Below are 17,132 nucleotides of genomic sequence, written 5' to 3'. Positions count from 1 at the left end.
ACACAATTACTGATTGGGTTTAGGCCTTTACCACAGTCATCAATAATAATGCAACCTCTGCGGTTGTCACATTTTAGTGAAATACTCGCATAAAATATCCTACATGGACCAGTATTAATTCAATTTTATTTCCTTATGCCTCAACAAAATATTTCCATTTTTTTAAAAGCGCAACCCATCGAGGTATAAGCAACTTGAAGTCAATTTTAAAAGCTCGACTATGACCCATTTATAACCAATAAATATTACAACTGTTAAGTAGTTTCAGTTTTAACCTTTAATTAAAAAATAAGCAGATGCATGTCTTCTAACAAAAACAATGCCAGTCCTAAACATGGATCATTTGTGAAACATAGGAATAGAAGAAAATCGTAGGGAAACTCACTAGCTACAGCTGAAATACTATTTGCTCGATTATAAAATACAATGCTGCTAAATCTAGTAAATCTCACCAGAGAAGAAAACCCATGAAGTATCTGGTGTTTCTCTCCCCTATGCAATTATTCTGCAGAAATGACAGATGAAATAAAAAATTTTGAGAAGGAAAGAAAAACAATATATTATAATATGTACCACATAAAAATATAATTTTAAGAATGGTATGAAAGCAAACCATCCATCCACAATGATGGTCAAACCGAGCGACACACCGGTCATATACACTGCAATGCTTAGACCTAGCAGGTCTGAAACAATGGTAAAATCCCATCAGGTTATATTACACAGTAAATCCTCAAGAGTCCACTACCAATGAAACATGTGGAATCTCATTCTTCGAACGGTTAGCTTTATTTCTTTCACTTATTTTCTGCATAGTAATTCAAAGAATAATAAAAGTTAACAAACCTAAATAACTAGTGAATCAATGTATTATAATCAATGATTTCAAATTCATAGCTAAAACAAGTAGTTAACAAACCTGAAATTCTAGTGACATCCACCAATCGCACAAGTTTTTCTAGAGATCAATATGAATACCTACATAAGAATAACAGAACCCTGCGAAATTTAACGGTAGAACAAAATCATTTGTAATATCAGTTGAAATCACAAATTTCTAGAAAAGTTAAAATGCTCTCAAATTCTGAAAAAGAAACATATACATATACATACACTCAGCCAGCTCTCGAGTCTGATCCTCGCCAACTGGGACAAAGTCAGACTGCAAAGGAATGCTGCAATTAATAAGATACATGCATATTCAGGGTAATCATCAACATGCGAATTCGAGAAAGCACACATAAAAGTGCTACCTGTTTGCCATTCAATCTGTTATGTGTACTGTTATAACAATCATGATGAACCAATATTTCAATAATTCAAAACGGAGGACTAATTTATCTTTTCAAAGTCTAAAAATAAAATGCAAGAACACAATCCAGATGAAACAGCATATCCATAAAGATATGAATTTCGAGCATGACCCAATATTCTGTGCCGCAGAGACAGAAACCCACCTGATATAAAAGAATATCAGAAGCCATCAAAACAGGATAAGTTAAAAAGGCGACCCCAACATTTTCATCCCCCTACAAACAAAAAGAAAAAGAATCGAAGTCAAATTATAAGTTAGAGTAATAAAAGATGTATTGTGTACAGGAAGAACTAGGATGAATAGCAAATGCTTAAATAAAATGCATAATAGAGAGTCTGTCATGAGCAAGGTTTTGAACTCGGCAATTTTTAGTCAACTTGGAAGTTCAACACATCAATATCTTCTGAATGCTCCAATTAGTTGACCAAAATTGGCAAACAATCTATTTTATCTTTTGAAATATCCGGTGGGATTTTACCAAATTCTGCAAAATCAACCCAATTTTAACTCAAAATAGTAAAGGGCAGATAAATGACCCTTTTGGGACTCATTATTTGATGCAGTAGTACAAGCTAGCACTAATAAGTACAAGAATGCTAGTTAAAAGGTTGAGATCAACCACTGTATGTGAAATAATCCTAATACTCTGTTTACGTCTGTCAACAATTGCAATTGTAGCAATAATAACATAAGCAATAGCCTTTTCATTGAAATGGCAATTTTAAACTAACTTCCAAGTCCAAAAATTTTCAGTTTTGGCAGAATATTCAGCCATATTGTTTTCACCTGAATTTTTTAAAATCAAAATAGGTAGTACAATCCAAATTAAAGTTGCACAAACTTTCAGTAAACTTTAGAACCATAATAGTGAGACTAACACTCTTAGACGATACTTATGATGGCTTTCTTTTCTTTTTCTTCACAGAAAAGTCACATGAAGATTATATGAGCAAAGCAGAATGAAGATGATTAATACTGGATAAAGCGTTGAGAAAGCTTTGGTAAATAGTTAGAAAGTTCTCAAAAAATATATGGAATGACAAAGCTAGAAGGGGCTGAATATGTCTCTTCCATCCAGTGGTATTCAAAATTCCAATCACAATTTTGTTCACAATTATATGAAGCTGATTAATTAGACATCAATCAATCAAGGAAGCAAAAAAGAGAGACACTATTTTTACATGAAAAGCCCAAACAGAAACAACCAAGGGACCTCGATGCTACCACGTCAACTATAAAAGGTTGTACCCAGTGCACAAGGGTCCTGCATTAAGCAAGGTCTGTCAAAGGCACATGGTAGGCAACCTAACCTATAGTTCTAGAAATGCTGATTCCAGGATTTGAACCCGTGCCACTGCAAGAGGTAGATGGTATGTGAGAGGTGAATGAATTTGTGGCGGTAAATTTGGAGTTTGCATGCATTGAGTGAAAAAGAAAATGTATTATTGGCGAATTGTATCTACATATATGATTGGAAAATGGTCAGTTACAGCCAAAAACTTTATATAAGTTGCATATCTATTAAAGGAGCAAACAATCAAAACAAAGGGGAACCAAAAGCTCAAAGCACAAAAGAAAAAGCCAAACTAGCTACAAACTGGAACCAGAGCAAAACAAAGGAAATAATCTGCAATTTCACTTGCAATTTTGAAACTCTATAATATGTATTTACATAAAAAAAAACTACAGAAAGATCCAAAAAAAAAATTAAATAAAACACTCTTAATAAAAAAAATCAAAACTAATAGATATATATATAGAAAGAGACAGACGAACCTTGATTTTTTGCTTCAAATTGATGTGTAATGCACATCCACGGAAAACCATAGCTAAGACAGACCCTTCTCCAACTTACTGGTTCACTAGAGCCAAGAATGAATAGAATCCTCAGCTGGGTTAGGTACATTCAGATCTATAGCTCCAATGGACAGAACCCTCAATGGAAAGCTCCTCAACTCGCTTGGCTATTTTGTTCCTAAGTTCTTCCAAATCTGCAATTTCACTTGCAATTTTGAAACCCTATAATACTTATTTGCATTAAAAAAAACTACAGAAAGATCCAAAAAAAAAATAAATAAATAACTAAATAAATGAAACACTCTTAATCAAAAAATCAAAGCTAATAGATACATATATAGACAGGGATAGAAGAACCTTGATTTTTTGCTTCAAATTTATGTGTATAGCCGTCTGAAATTCGAAGAATTTGTGGCTCCAAATGGTTGTTTGTCGTGTTCAAACCAGAGAGAGAACTCGAATAGAAAGGCGAACCAGAGAGATAACTCGAAGAGGGAGACTAGAGAGGCGAACCAAAGAGATAACTCGAGTAGGGAGACTATATCGAATCTACAACATCATCTTGTCTGCATCTTTTTCGTTTATAGAGAGAGAGAGCAGAAAGAGAAATACACGGCTTCGACGAGAGAGAGAGCAGAGAGAGAAAGCTAGGGCTTATGTGTAGATGTGTAGAGGAAGTTGGACGTATGATATATATACCTACTGACAAAAACTACGTCGTTTTATAATGTCACATTAGTCACAGTACATTTACCGTCCCTAAAGACTAATTTTTAATTATGTTTTCTATTAAAAATAATCATTTATGTGGCGCCAAGTTTCCCGCCAGTAGCACGGAGGGGGAAAAAAAATTATTTGGCCATTTAGAGACGGTAATTAAAGCCCGTCCCTAAAAATAGAGTCTTTAGGGACAGTAATAAAGGACTGTCCCTAAAAATAGGGTCTTTAAGGACAGTAATAAAAGCCCGTCCCTAAAAATAGGGTCTTTAAGGACAGTAATAAAAGCCCGTCCCTAAAAATAGGGTCTTTAGGGACCCTTTTTGTACTGTCCCTAAAGGTCTGTCACTAATAACACTTTTTCTTGTAGTGAATCTAGAGAGAGAAAGTGTATTCCTTTTTCTTATTCTAAAAGTCACACCTAAAATATCCATGAACTCATGTATATATAGGCAAAATAAAAATAAGAATAAGGAAACAATAAATCATTCTCCATCTCTAATTCAACTTTCTCAATTCTAACATGACTCCAATATCAACTTGGGCTATTGGTGAGAATCCTTTTGGGCTTACTATTTTCTTGGCTCCTATAAATTAATAATTGGTCCGGTCCATTAAATCATGGACCCAATTCAATTAATTCATAAATTAATTTCTACTCCACTAAAAGAAATTAATTGCACTCCAATTAAATAGTAAATAACCTCTAAGTCAATGTTGCACTTTGACCCCTCTATATTTAATTATTTATCGGATAATTAAAGTCATCAATCCGACAACATAATTAATATAATTATTTTGTTACCTTTGATTATTTCCGGCTCGATCACAATAAAATATTTATTTGACAAAAAATAATAATAATTTATTAAATAAATATATATATAAAACATTTGTCTAAAACATACGAAGGCCTTCGAATTTAATTTGTGATCAACCATAATCAAAACAAAATAAATACAAATAGCACTGATGCAAATATTGAGAATATAGACCTCTAATTATTAATTACATAACTATCCAAAGTGTCGATCTAAGGATCCCGAGGTATCCGCCGAACAAATCAAAGTAATTATTAATTAATAAAAGAGTCTATACTTCTTTCATGCTTAAGAGTCAAAAGCCATGACTGTGATAGAGAGTAATTGCATACGACAGTTCTAGCAATATATCTCAATCTATCGTGGACTCGGTTTAAGTCTTAACTAATTAAATGTCCATTCATAATTACCGACTTTAAATCATTTATGATTACTAATTTATAACATAGTATTAATTGCCATTACATACATATATAAATATATTTTGTAATCAAGTAGACACAATCAATTCCATAATGAATCGAAAAATAATACATTCCATTCACCAATTGTATAATGCTTTAATAATAATATCCAGATAATAAACCATGACTTTTACAATCCAAAATTAGAATTTGCTATGCTAGTGCACACATATCTTAACAGCTCCCACTTGCACTTATAGCCAATTCGAATCACATCTAACTCCCATGTTCTCCATATGACGATCAAACATCTTGATCGGTAAAGCCTTTGTGAATGGATCAGCAAGGTTATGTTCCGATGCAATCTTGGCCACAAGTATATCTCCTCGCTTTACTATATCACGAACCACATGATGTTTCCTCTGAATGTGTCTTGTTCCTTTATGAAATTTTGGGTCCTTGGTTTGGGCTATAGCTGTACTATTGTCACAATGAAGTGTCATAGGCCGATCTATATGCTCCACAACCTCCAGTTCAATTAGAAAGTTTCTCAACCAAACAACTTCTTTTGCTGCCTCAGAAGCTGCAATGTATTCTGCTTCCATGGTTGAGTCAGCAGTACAACCCTGCTTGACACTCTTCCAACTAACTGCCCCTCCATTGAACTTAAACATATATCCAGATGTAGATCTCCTGGCATTTGGATCTGATTGAAAATCAGAATCCGTATATCCGACTGGAACCAGATCATCACCTCCATAAATGAGCATTAGATTCTTAGTTCTTCTAAGGTATTTTAAGATATTCTTCATAGCTGACCAATGATCAAGTCCAGGATTGGACTGATATCTACTGACAATCCCTACAGAGTAGCAGATGTCCGGTCTAGTACAGACCATGGCATACATGAGACTACCAACTGCCGAAGCATATGGTACCCGCCTCATTTGCTCAATTTCCTTATCAGTCTTGGGAGACTGGTCATTAGAAAGAGCCAACCCATGTCTAAATGGCAAAAACCCTTTCTTAGAGTTTTCCATTCCAAACCTGATCAGAACTTTGTCAATGTAAGACTCTTGAGACAAGCCTATTTTCTTTTTAACCTGATCTCGCATAAGCTTGATCCCAAGAATATAACTTGCATCTCCAAGATCTTTCATCTCAAATTTATTGAACAACCATCTTTTAACTGATGACAATGCTTCTACATCATTACCAATGAGTAAGATGTCATCAACATATAAAACGAGAATCATGATGACATTACCCTGTTTTTTCTTGTAAACGCAAGGTTCAAACACGTTTTGTTCAAAGCCAAATAATTTGACTGCCTGATCAAAACAAATGTTCCATGTGCGTGAAGCTTGCTTAAGTCCATAAATAGACTTATTCAACTTACATACACAGTCCTCACTACCTTTAACCACGAAACTGTCTGGTTGCCTCATGTAGATGTCTTGTTCAAGATGGCCATTTAAAAATGCCGTCTTAACATCCATCTGCCATATCTCATAATCATAATAAGCACTAATGGCCAAAAGAATGCGAATAGATTTAAGCATTGCAACTGGTGAGAATGTATCCTCATAATCAATACCTTCACGTTGAGTGAAGCCTTTGGCAACCAGTCTAGCTTTGAATGTCTCAACATTCCCATCCATTCCTCTCTTTCGTTTATAGATCCACTTATAACCAATGGGCTGAACCCCACTAGGAAGTTCTACAATATCCCAGACTTTGTTAGAATACATAGATTCCAACTCTGAATTCATGGCATCTTTCCAACGATTCGCATCTATATCGGTCAATGCTTCCGCATAGCTTACTGGGTCTGACTCATGCTTATCGGGGATGGCCTTATAGACCTCACCCAAAAGCGTGAGTTTTTCGGGTTGGATGATAGTCCTCCCACTACGCCGAAAGACCGGTGCAGGAATCGATGTACTAGTTGATGGTAATTCAACAGGGACTTCTTGTGTCTCATTATTCTCAGTATTTATATTAGATGTGTCCACAGTGGGTATATCTGATGGGCCAACCATCTCCTCTAACACTATCTGGCTACTAGGTCTGTGGTTCATAATATAATCCTCCTCCAGGTAAACAGCATGGGTGCTGACAATAACCTTATTGTCCCTGGGATCATAAAATAATCCACCTCTAGTGCCCTTAGGATAGCCAACAAACAAGCATGCATCTGATCTTGCTTCCAACTTGTCTACCTGTTTCTTTTGCACGTGTGCTGGACACCCCCATATATGCATGTGATTTAAACTAGGTTTATGTCCAAACCACAGCTCATATGGCGTTCTTAAAACAGACTTGGATGGAACACAGTTCAAAATATACATCGCTGATTCTAAGGCTAATCCCCAAAATGATAGAGGTAATGTAGCAAAACTCATCATAGATCTAACCATGTTAAGTAAAGTTCTGTTTCTTTTTTCTGCCACTCCATTCTGTTGAGGGCAGTCAGGTGCGGATAACTGGCGCACAATACCCTCATTGACCATATGATCCTTGAACTCCCCCAAGAGGTATTCACCTCCTCGATCAGATCGAAGTGTTTTGATAAGTTTACCTAATCTACGCTCCACTTCCGCCTGAAACTCACGGAATTTTCCATAAGCTTCTGATTTGTGTCGCATTAGGTAAATATATCCAAAACGTGAATAATCATCAATGAAAGTGATGAAGTACTCAAACCCTCCTCTCGCTTGGGTGTTCATGGGACCACACACGTCTGTGTGCACCAACTCTAATTGTTCTTTGGCTCTATATCCTTTGGCTGAGTAAGCCCTTCGAGTCATCTTTCCTTCAATACAGGATTCACAAGTTGGCATAGGCTCTTCTGCCTCACAAGGTAATAAACCTTCTTTAACCAACCTTTGAATCCTATTTTGATTGATGTGACCTAATCGTAGATGCCAATGATACAATGAGTTTGGAGAAACTGCTTTTCTTTTAACATTCAATCTAGATGAAGTTGCATTTAATTCATAATTTTGCATTTGATATGAGTTAGGAGTTAAAACATATAGACTATCTTTCAATGCACCAGACGTTATAACACAACCATTTAATTTAATTAAAACATTTTTTTCAAAAGTAAAAATATAGTTTTTGCAAACCAACAAAGAAACTAAAATTAAATTGCACCTAACATTTGGCGCATAAAGATAATCTTCTAAAATAAGACTCCTCCCACTATCAAACTGCATACGAACCACTCCCACTGCTTTAGCTTCCACCTTGGCATTAGATCCCATATGCAAGTATATCTCTCCTTCATTGAGGCTTCTAGACTCCTGGAATCCCTACAATGAATTGCAAACATGATTAGTGGCTCCAGAATCTATGCATCAGGAATCTATAGATTTAACCACATTACATGCCTCAACAATGAATATACCTTTTCCTTTGCCTTGTGTGCGAAGTATTGGGCAGTTAGGTTTCTAGTGACCCGGTTGGCCGCAATGGAAACAGTTTCCTTCGCCTTCAACCCGCACTTTCTTCTTTCCCTTATCCTTTTGGATTACTTTGTTTGGCACAACCACAGTTTTGGCACCATTCTTCTTCTTTTTCTTGCCCTTCCTCTTGGGCCTAGAAGTGGATGGTCCAGCAGACTGAGTGTAGTTGATAGATGCACCCTTGCTTTTGATTATCTCTTTAAAGGTTACTAACTCATTCAAAAGTTCAGCGAGTGTGTACTCAAGCTTATTCATATAATAATTAACCCTAAAAGAGTTAAATGAGTCTGGCAATGAAGCGATAATCATGTCAACCTGAAGTTCACCATCCAAGTTACATCCAAGGATCTCCAGTTCATTTAAAAAACCAATCATTTTTAAAGCATGTTCCCGAACTGAAGTACCTTGGACTATCTTAATGGTCATCAAATTTGTCATAGCATTTTGGCGTGCACTCTTACCAATTTGCCCAAACATTTCCTTAAGGTTAAGCATGATGTCTGCAGAAGTGAGATATTGAAGATGTTGACTTTGGAGTACATTCGAGAGTGAAGCAAGAATGTAGCACCTAGTCATCTCATCTGCTTTATTCCATTTCTTAAAAACTTCATGCTCCTTAGGAGGATCCTCAGGCAAAGGTGGAGAAGGTCTGGGAGTAGTAAGTACATAATTCAACCCCTCATATGTGAGTACAATATCTAGTTGCCTTTTCCAATCGATATAATTAGGTCCAGTTAATCGATTTTCTTTTAGTATGTTTGCAAGTGGACTGAATGGACTAGTCATGATAAATCTGAAAATAAAAGCATTCATACAATAAATAAAGTGAATAATAATAATCATGTAAGTATAAAATAATTAATTAATTGTGGGTCCCTTAACCACATTGCATGAAAAATCGGACAATCAATATGCCAATAACTTATCCGGTTGGCAGAATTCATTATTACTTATTGGCGAAAACAACTCATTATTTCCATATCTTTTTAGACAATGCCTTATCTATATATATGAAATAATTCCCGATTATATTTAGCCTTTCTAAAATCACCTAGTATAGACCACTCCGTTGGGGTGCTAATACTATTGATTTTAGATTAAGTGTATAGCATAATTAATGCTCCAACAAAAAATCAAATATTAAATATTGCCATTAATAGCTTAGACTCTTTAAATCATGCGTAGGGCCTTATTTTTAAAGATCTAACTATAATGGTTATTTAATAAATATATTTTCGTGAGACAACAATTCTTGTAATCTAGACTCTTTAAATCATGCTTGGAGCCTTATTTTTAAAGATCTAATCACAATGGTTATAATTACGAAGGCCATGGAGTAATGTATAAAAATCCCCGCTCCCACTCAATTTTTAATAATATAAAACTAGGGTTTTCAATTCATGATTTAATGCATGCAAAACGCCTTGATTTTAATCCAATTAAATTTAGAAAATATATGGATTTTAAATGATTCACTAATTTTAATTTGAGGCAAAAAATAATTTACAAAAATAATTTTTCTGTTTCCCAATAAATGCCCTCAAATTAATTAGCAATCTAATCCAATTTATCTTCATAATTTAATTAATATAAATCAAGCCATTTAATTAAAAAATCATGGATCCAATGCATGAACAATTATAATAAGTATTAAATTATTTCATGCATCAAATAACAGACAGAAGCAGTATAAATGGCCAATGGATTTAGTTTTTAACATTTAAAAACTATTCTTGCTGTACGGGTGTCCTTTAACTGTCTGTAAACACCCATAAGAAACTTGTACGCGTCAGGAGAAGCAAAACGCCGCTTGGAACGAGCCCCGAGGACCCCACACGCGTTGGCACGCGCCTAGGGAAGGTGGCAGGTCAAGGCACGCGCCCCCATGCGCTGGCACGCGCTTGGGGCACGTGGGACGCGCCTCCACGGTCCTGCACGCGCATGGAGAAGGAAACCCCCTTAACTGGCGCGTGAGATCCACGCGCCAGCTTGTCCTTTATATGCCACTTCCTGGCGCGTGAGGAACACGCGCCAGGCTCATCTTACTTGCATCACATGTGATTCCAGCCTCCTCCGACGCCTTTTCTTGCCGCCGGCGAAGCTCCGGCCACCGGAAAAACGCTGAAAAAATTCCAAAAAATCCGAAAAATTTCAGAAAATTAAATTAAGCCTCAAAAAAATTCCAGAAAATTCAGAAAAATTTCAGAAAATTACTGAAGCATAATTTAACCCTTTCGGACCCTCTTGAAGCTTCATAGCATCCTTTAATGAATATTACATGGCTTTAATAAATACTTACAATTTGAAATACAATGGAAAAAATTAAATTACATCATTGAATTTTCAAACGGCTAAAACAAAACCTTAATTACATTCATCCAAAAATAAAATTACATTCTATAAACCTATAAGCTTCATCCATGGCCCAAACACACATCATTATCCATTCACAATTATACATACATCATCATGTATTAATATATATCAACATAATAAATCATACATCAACATATATCAATAATTTTATATATGTATATATAATTTGAATCCATGAATATGATTTTTATAAACACATGTTCTCTAGTAATGAATTAAACCATGTGCTCTGATACCACTATTGGGAAACGTGCAAGTTTTTAAAACTTTTGAGGGATTTGCAATCATGGATCTTGATTCATCACATAGAGACAAGTTTTATACAAAGATAAATAAAAGATGATGTATAATTCAATAAACAGATTGAATACTTATATCAAAGGTCTGAATAAACCTTTTGAACTTTCCTCTAAAGTGATTGTTCTCACTTATTGTAAATCCCTTTAGCAAGATCCTTTCTCCTTCTTCTTGATTATTATCTTCTCTTTAGGAATTACCAATATGCCTTGATGAATGACCTTGGAATCTAGGTTTGTGGTAGCCTCCTTTAGAAGAGAAAACAAAACCCTAAAATCTAGAGAGTGAAAGTGTATTCCTTTTTCTTGTTTTAAAAGTCACACCTAAAATATCCATGAACTCATGTATATATAGGCAAAATAAAAATAAGAATAAGGAAACAATAAATCATTCTCCATCTCTAATTCAATTTTCTCAATTCTAACATGACTCCAATATCAACTTGGGCTATTGGTGAGAATCCTTTTGGGCTTACTATTTTCTTGGCTCCTATAAATTAATAATTGGTCTGGTCCATTAAACCATGGACCCAATTCAATTAATTCATAAATTAATTTCTACTCCACTAAATGAAATTAATTGCACTCCAATTAAATAGTAAATAACCTCTAAGTCAATGTTGCACTTTGACCCCTCTATACTTAATTATTTATCGGATAATTAAAGCCATCAATCCGACAACATAATTAATATAATTATTTTGTTACCTTTGATTATTTCCGGCTCGATCACAATAAAATATTTATTTGACAAAAAATAATAATAATTTATTAAATAAATATATATATATAACATTTGTCTAAAACATACGAAGGCCTTCGAATTTAATTTGTGATCAACCATAATCAAAACAAAATAAATACAAATAGCACTGATACAAATATTGAGAATATAGACCTCTAATTATTAATTACATAACTATTCAAAGTGTCGATCTAAGGATCCCGAGGTATCCGCCGAACAAATCAAAGTAATTATTAATTAATAAAAGAGTCTATACTTCTTTTATGCTTAAGAGTCAAAAGCCATGATTGTGATAGAGAGTAATTGCATACGACAGTTCTAGCAATATATCTCAATCTATCGTGGACTCGGTTTAAGTCTTAACTAATTAAATGTCCATCCATAATTACCGACTTTAAACCATTTATGATTACTAATTTATAACATAGTATTAATTGCCATTACATACATATATAAATATATTTTGTAATCAAGTGGACACAATCAATTCCATAATGAATCGAAAAATAATACATTCCATTCACCAATTGTATAATGCTTTAATAATAATATCCAGATAATAAACCATGACTTTTACAGTCTAAAATTAGAATTTGCTAAGCTAGTGCACACATATCCTAACAGGCAATACCCATCCAACTAGAGCAAGGTACTTCCATGACAGCAGGAGAGTGAAGGATAGTGACCCCTTCCTCTAAACAGTGTAGGCGTGTAGAAGGAAACCCATCTAACTGAAGTGGGACCTCCCTCGTAAGGCCAAGCAGATAGAGCTCTAGCGTACGATACAGGCTCTTTATAGTATGCAAATGTGGCTTTGCATTAATGATAGTAAAATGACAGGTGGCATTTGACGTAAAGCAATCATCTACAATCACTTAATTACAGATATTGGTCTAATGTTAACGGTACTTCAGATTTTATTAATTAATTTGAGTATAGCAAACGCTAAATTTCTTTTAGGTATCTAGTAACCTTGAAAATTTGTGAACGTACGTTATCTATTTATACTAACTTCAGAGATCTGTTATGTTTATCGTCATGTGTGGAGAAGGGTTTCTAAATTGAGTTAAAAATAATCACTTTGTATTTAAAAAAAAAAAAATTAAAAATTTGGTATGAACACTAAGCGACAAGGTCCTTTTCTAATTTGCAGATAGAAGTTAGAAACTTTCTGTTGAAATAATTGGTTATCTAACATGATATCAAATTTGGTTCTTGAAGATCAAGCTTGAATTAAAGTCTCCATCTTTTGCATTTATTTCCCGATTTGATGTGCAAGTATGCGTTTGTTATGAACTTGGTTTGGTATGTTTGGTCCGTTGTATGCAAGACTACTTTGCACGTGAGAGATTATTGATCTTTGATACACCCATTGCTAAGCCTTCTTTTTTTTTTTTTTTTCTAACAACTTAAGCTTTTAAAGGACCGATTATTTTACATAATATTAAATTGATGAACATTGAACTAGACAAAATTGCATGTGGAAGAGGGTGTTGGATTTTGGCATACATTGTTACCAATTCTGTCATAACTTAACCTTCTATTGGTAATCTAATAATAACCGGTCCACACTTCACTCAAATGTACTTTAAGCTTGTATATTTTTAGAAATTATTAAATGGTTCAGATAACATTCTAATATAATCTGTCACATAAGTAAAAGACTAAATAAAGTTAGACGAATTAATTTAAGTGTACAAATTGCCACACTCTGACATACTAAAAATCTATCACAACTCCTCTGAGATTAATATAAAACAGAGACCTCCTTCATTATAGTCACACACAACCATTCATCACAAAATAAAATACTAACCATATTGTGTATATGTATAGATATTAAAATATTCAATGCATAACACATATATACAGAATGATTATATCTTATTATTATAATTGTTTTTGGAACTTGGATCCACACTCCATTCACTGAAACCATCCACCAAGATTATTATGTATATGCTCACATAGTGGTGGTATAGTAGTGTTGGAATCATACAATATATGGAAAGTTGGTAATTAATAAGGACTTAATTGAACTATGAAATGCAACATGCATTAGGATTTTCATCAGAGAAGAGCTGTGGTGGTGGAATTCTCTCAATGAAATAAAGGGGTTGGTAATAATGCACCATTTTCTGCATGCTTTGTTCATCACTACCACCACTAATATTGTTCTCTCCTTCTTTCATAGCCTCTTCTTTGTTTTCATTGCCATTCCCTTCACCACCTTCTTTCTTCTCTTCTTCTGGTGGTTTTTCACCTTCTTCCTTCTTCTCTTCGGGTTTTTGTTCCTCGGCTGCCTTCTCTTCTTCTTTCTTCTCTCCGGGCTTTGCTTCCTCTGCTTCTTTCTTCTCGGGCTCAGGCTGTGGCACAATTTTTGCTTGCTTTTTCGTACGCCTGTAGACATAATCAACGAGCTTGTCCGCTTCCATGGTACCAGTCACAGTCACCTTCCCGGAGCTCAATTCTGTCGCGGCTGTTCTAACTCCTAAAATTCACACAAAACTCAGATATTAACCACTTAAATTATGTCTTAGTTTATATATGTGCACATAAATTTGAGACGTCCCACATAGGCTTACGCGACCAGCACTGGGTAATGACCTTTCTGTTAGTAACACGAAGTAGTACCTCTCATTTTGAGTATCTTTTTCTTGAGTTGCTCCGCGCAGGCCTCACAGTGCATGTTCACATTAAGTTCCACAGTGGTTAATCCACTGACCTGAAATATCAATTAAAAGAACAACATTAAGATGGAGAAGATGAGAACATTTAGATTTTTTGGTTCATTATATGTGTGTGTATATATATATATATATGAATTAAGGTGGTTCATGATGAGACCTGTGAATTAACAACTTCTGGTATAGGTTCACCCTCAGCTGCAGGCAATGGGGACAAGACTTTGGCTGTTCTTTTGGTTCTCTTCATTATCTTTGTACACACAGCTTGAGGCTCAATCACTCCCTTAATAGTCACTTGGTTTTGTGCCATATCAATCACAACCCCCTCAACTCCTATTAACAAAAACCAAGGATTAGACACACACACAAACACAAATAAATATGTGTCTAATATATATATATATATATATATATATATATATATAGATATATATATATATATATATATATATTTAGAGAGACCTCTGATCTTCAAGATGGATTTCTCAATCTTCTTTGCACATCCCACACAATGCAAGTCTACGAACAAGACGAAAGGCTCGGGTGGCTTAGGCTCTTCCTTCTCCTCAGCCTTCTCTTCTTTCTTTTCCTCTGGCTTAGCTTCTACATTAGCTTGTTCCTGTCAAATTCAATTCAATATATGATATATCAATCAAATACAAAACCAAAATTTACAAAAAATTAAAACAACCCATTAAAAGAATTGATCAGCAATGAAGAAACATAAAAATAGTGCAAAAAAAAAAAAAAAAATTAGTTACCTGTTTAGCTTCTTCACCCATTGTCAATGACAAATGAGAAACCAAAGCTGAGTTTCACAAAATGACAAGAGGAACACAGAGAAAGAAGAGAGAGGGAGAGAGGAGTAAGAAAGGGGGGAGAGTGTACTTATATACAAGAATGGGAATTTAAAGGATGGGCGGTGCCTATTATTATCCTATAAAGTGAACTCTCTTATTCCAAAGCACATGCTGGACCATTAACTATCGGAGGGGCCTCTTAGTTTAATTGTGTTTGATTTGATTTGTTTGGTTGCAGAGAAGAGAAAATTAGGGCGAAAACCAAGGTAGGAGGTTAGGTTGATTTATAGTGAGAAGGGTGAGAATTGGGGTATCCAAGAGAGATGGGTATATGTTGCCAAGGTTACATTTTATTTTATTTATTATTATTGTTGTTGATACAAAAATTTACAAGATCTGATTTGGTACGAGCTTTTTGTGAAATTGAAATATAGGAGATGTGATGAGGATTGACATCAATGGGGTACTAATCGGGTACACTCCGACAATCAAGTCAGTGCTTAAAATTCGAACGTCATTATCTTTATATGAAGGTTAAGTTGATCAGTATATTTTTTATCATACAAAAATTGTTAATTATGCACATCTCTTCGTCATACAAACCTGTTTGGATTACTCAGATCAAAATTCGCTTATTAATTATAATAATAATTATTATTTGTTTTAAACAATCACAATCATGATCATATATATGCTCAACGAGACTAACTTAAACTTGTAAGGTCTTTGGAGTACTCCCTTTAATATCCAGAGATTTATTATAAGCGAGGTATGAATTCAAATAATGTACATAATTTACAGGCAATTGCATGCATTTGAAGTTCACAGGTGCATTGATTCTTAATTGCAAAAATAAAAACTCATGACCATAGTTTTCTTAAAGAGATAAATTAGACCATAAGAAATATAATGGTAACCATAACTTCTATGCCTGTGAATAATTGTTTAATTTAATTAGGATAGTCACATCCAATTTCATACATGTACATCAATGCCTTAACCTATTATGTGTAACAAGAAGATTCTCAAGCAAAAATGTTATACAAGCTGATTTCAATTTGTTTATGAAACTTTTATACTTTTCTCAGCACAACCATCAATATTCTCTGTATCATCGTCATCATTTTCTCATCATCTTTCCAAAGTATCTTTTTAATGTATTGACTTTATGTACAGATAGAGTCGGCAAAAATTGTTTTTAGCTTCACTTTTCTTTCCCATTTTCATAGCTTGGATAGCGATAATTGAAAACTTGGGGGTGTGAAAGTGGTTCATGTTTTGCGTGTAAAGATCTGCATTACTAGAAAGTTGGAGTCACATGGAGTGCTACATTTCTTCAGATCACAAAGCTTCATATTCCCTTTTTTTAATCATCTTTCTCTCATACTGTTTTTGGGTAAAACAACTAGCTTTCTGTTGTGTTCACCAATGCTCTCTCTCTCTCTCTCTCTCTCTCTCTCACACACACACACACACACACAAAGTCACACACACATATCTTGATCAATACTCATCAAAACCCCCAAAGTGGTGTGACATGGGGTTCCCTACTAAGGGTCTTAAAGCACCAACCTTACCAAACTAGACCTAATGGATATTGACCTCGTACATATCTCATTCCACCATCTGATTCAAAGCCAAACCCAACATCACACTTTGATGGAAAAACTCAGAACTAATTATTATTATTATTATTATTATTTA

The 17,132-nt window shown here is 34.5% G+C and overlaps 1 protein-coding gene across 1 annotated transcript; it reads right to left on the bottom strand.

Annotated features, from left to right (window-relative positions):
* Positions 1 to 13,806: 13,806 nt before the first annotated feature.
* On the bottom strand, positions 13,807 to 15,640 carry LOC132271531 (heavy metal-associated isoprenylated plant protein 9). The gene is made up of 5 exons (XM_059772931.1): positions 15,390 to 15,640; positions 15,091 to 15,247; positions 14,789 to 14,961; positions 14,576 to 14,666; positions 13,807 to 14,432 (listed from the first exon to the last, which is right to left on the bottom strand). The coding sequence occupies exons 1-5, from the start codon at positions 15,408 to 15,410 to the stop codon at positions 13,981 to 13,983; spliced, it is 894 nt and encodes a 297-aa protein (XP_059628914.1). The 5' UTR covers positions 15,411 to 15,640; the 3' UTR covers positions 13,807 to 13,980.
* Between the last annotated feature and the right edge of the window lie 1,492 nt (positions 15,641 to 17,132).

The sequence above is a fragment of the Cornus florida genome, unplaced genomic scaffold (assembly GCF_030987335.1).
Source record: "Cornus florida cultivar Cherokee Brave unplaced genomic scaffold, ASM3098733v1 CherokeeBrave_3.0.0_Hap2_Chr08, whole genome shotgun sequence".
Taxonomy (NCBI): domain Eukaryota; kingdom Viridiplantae; phylum Streptophyta; class Magnoliopsida; order Cornales; family Cornaceae; genus Cornus; species Cornus florida.
The sequence above is the reverse complement of the archived record's forward strand: the minus strand, read 5'-3'. Positions and strand labels throughout refer to the sequence as shown.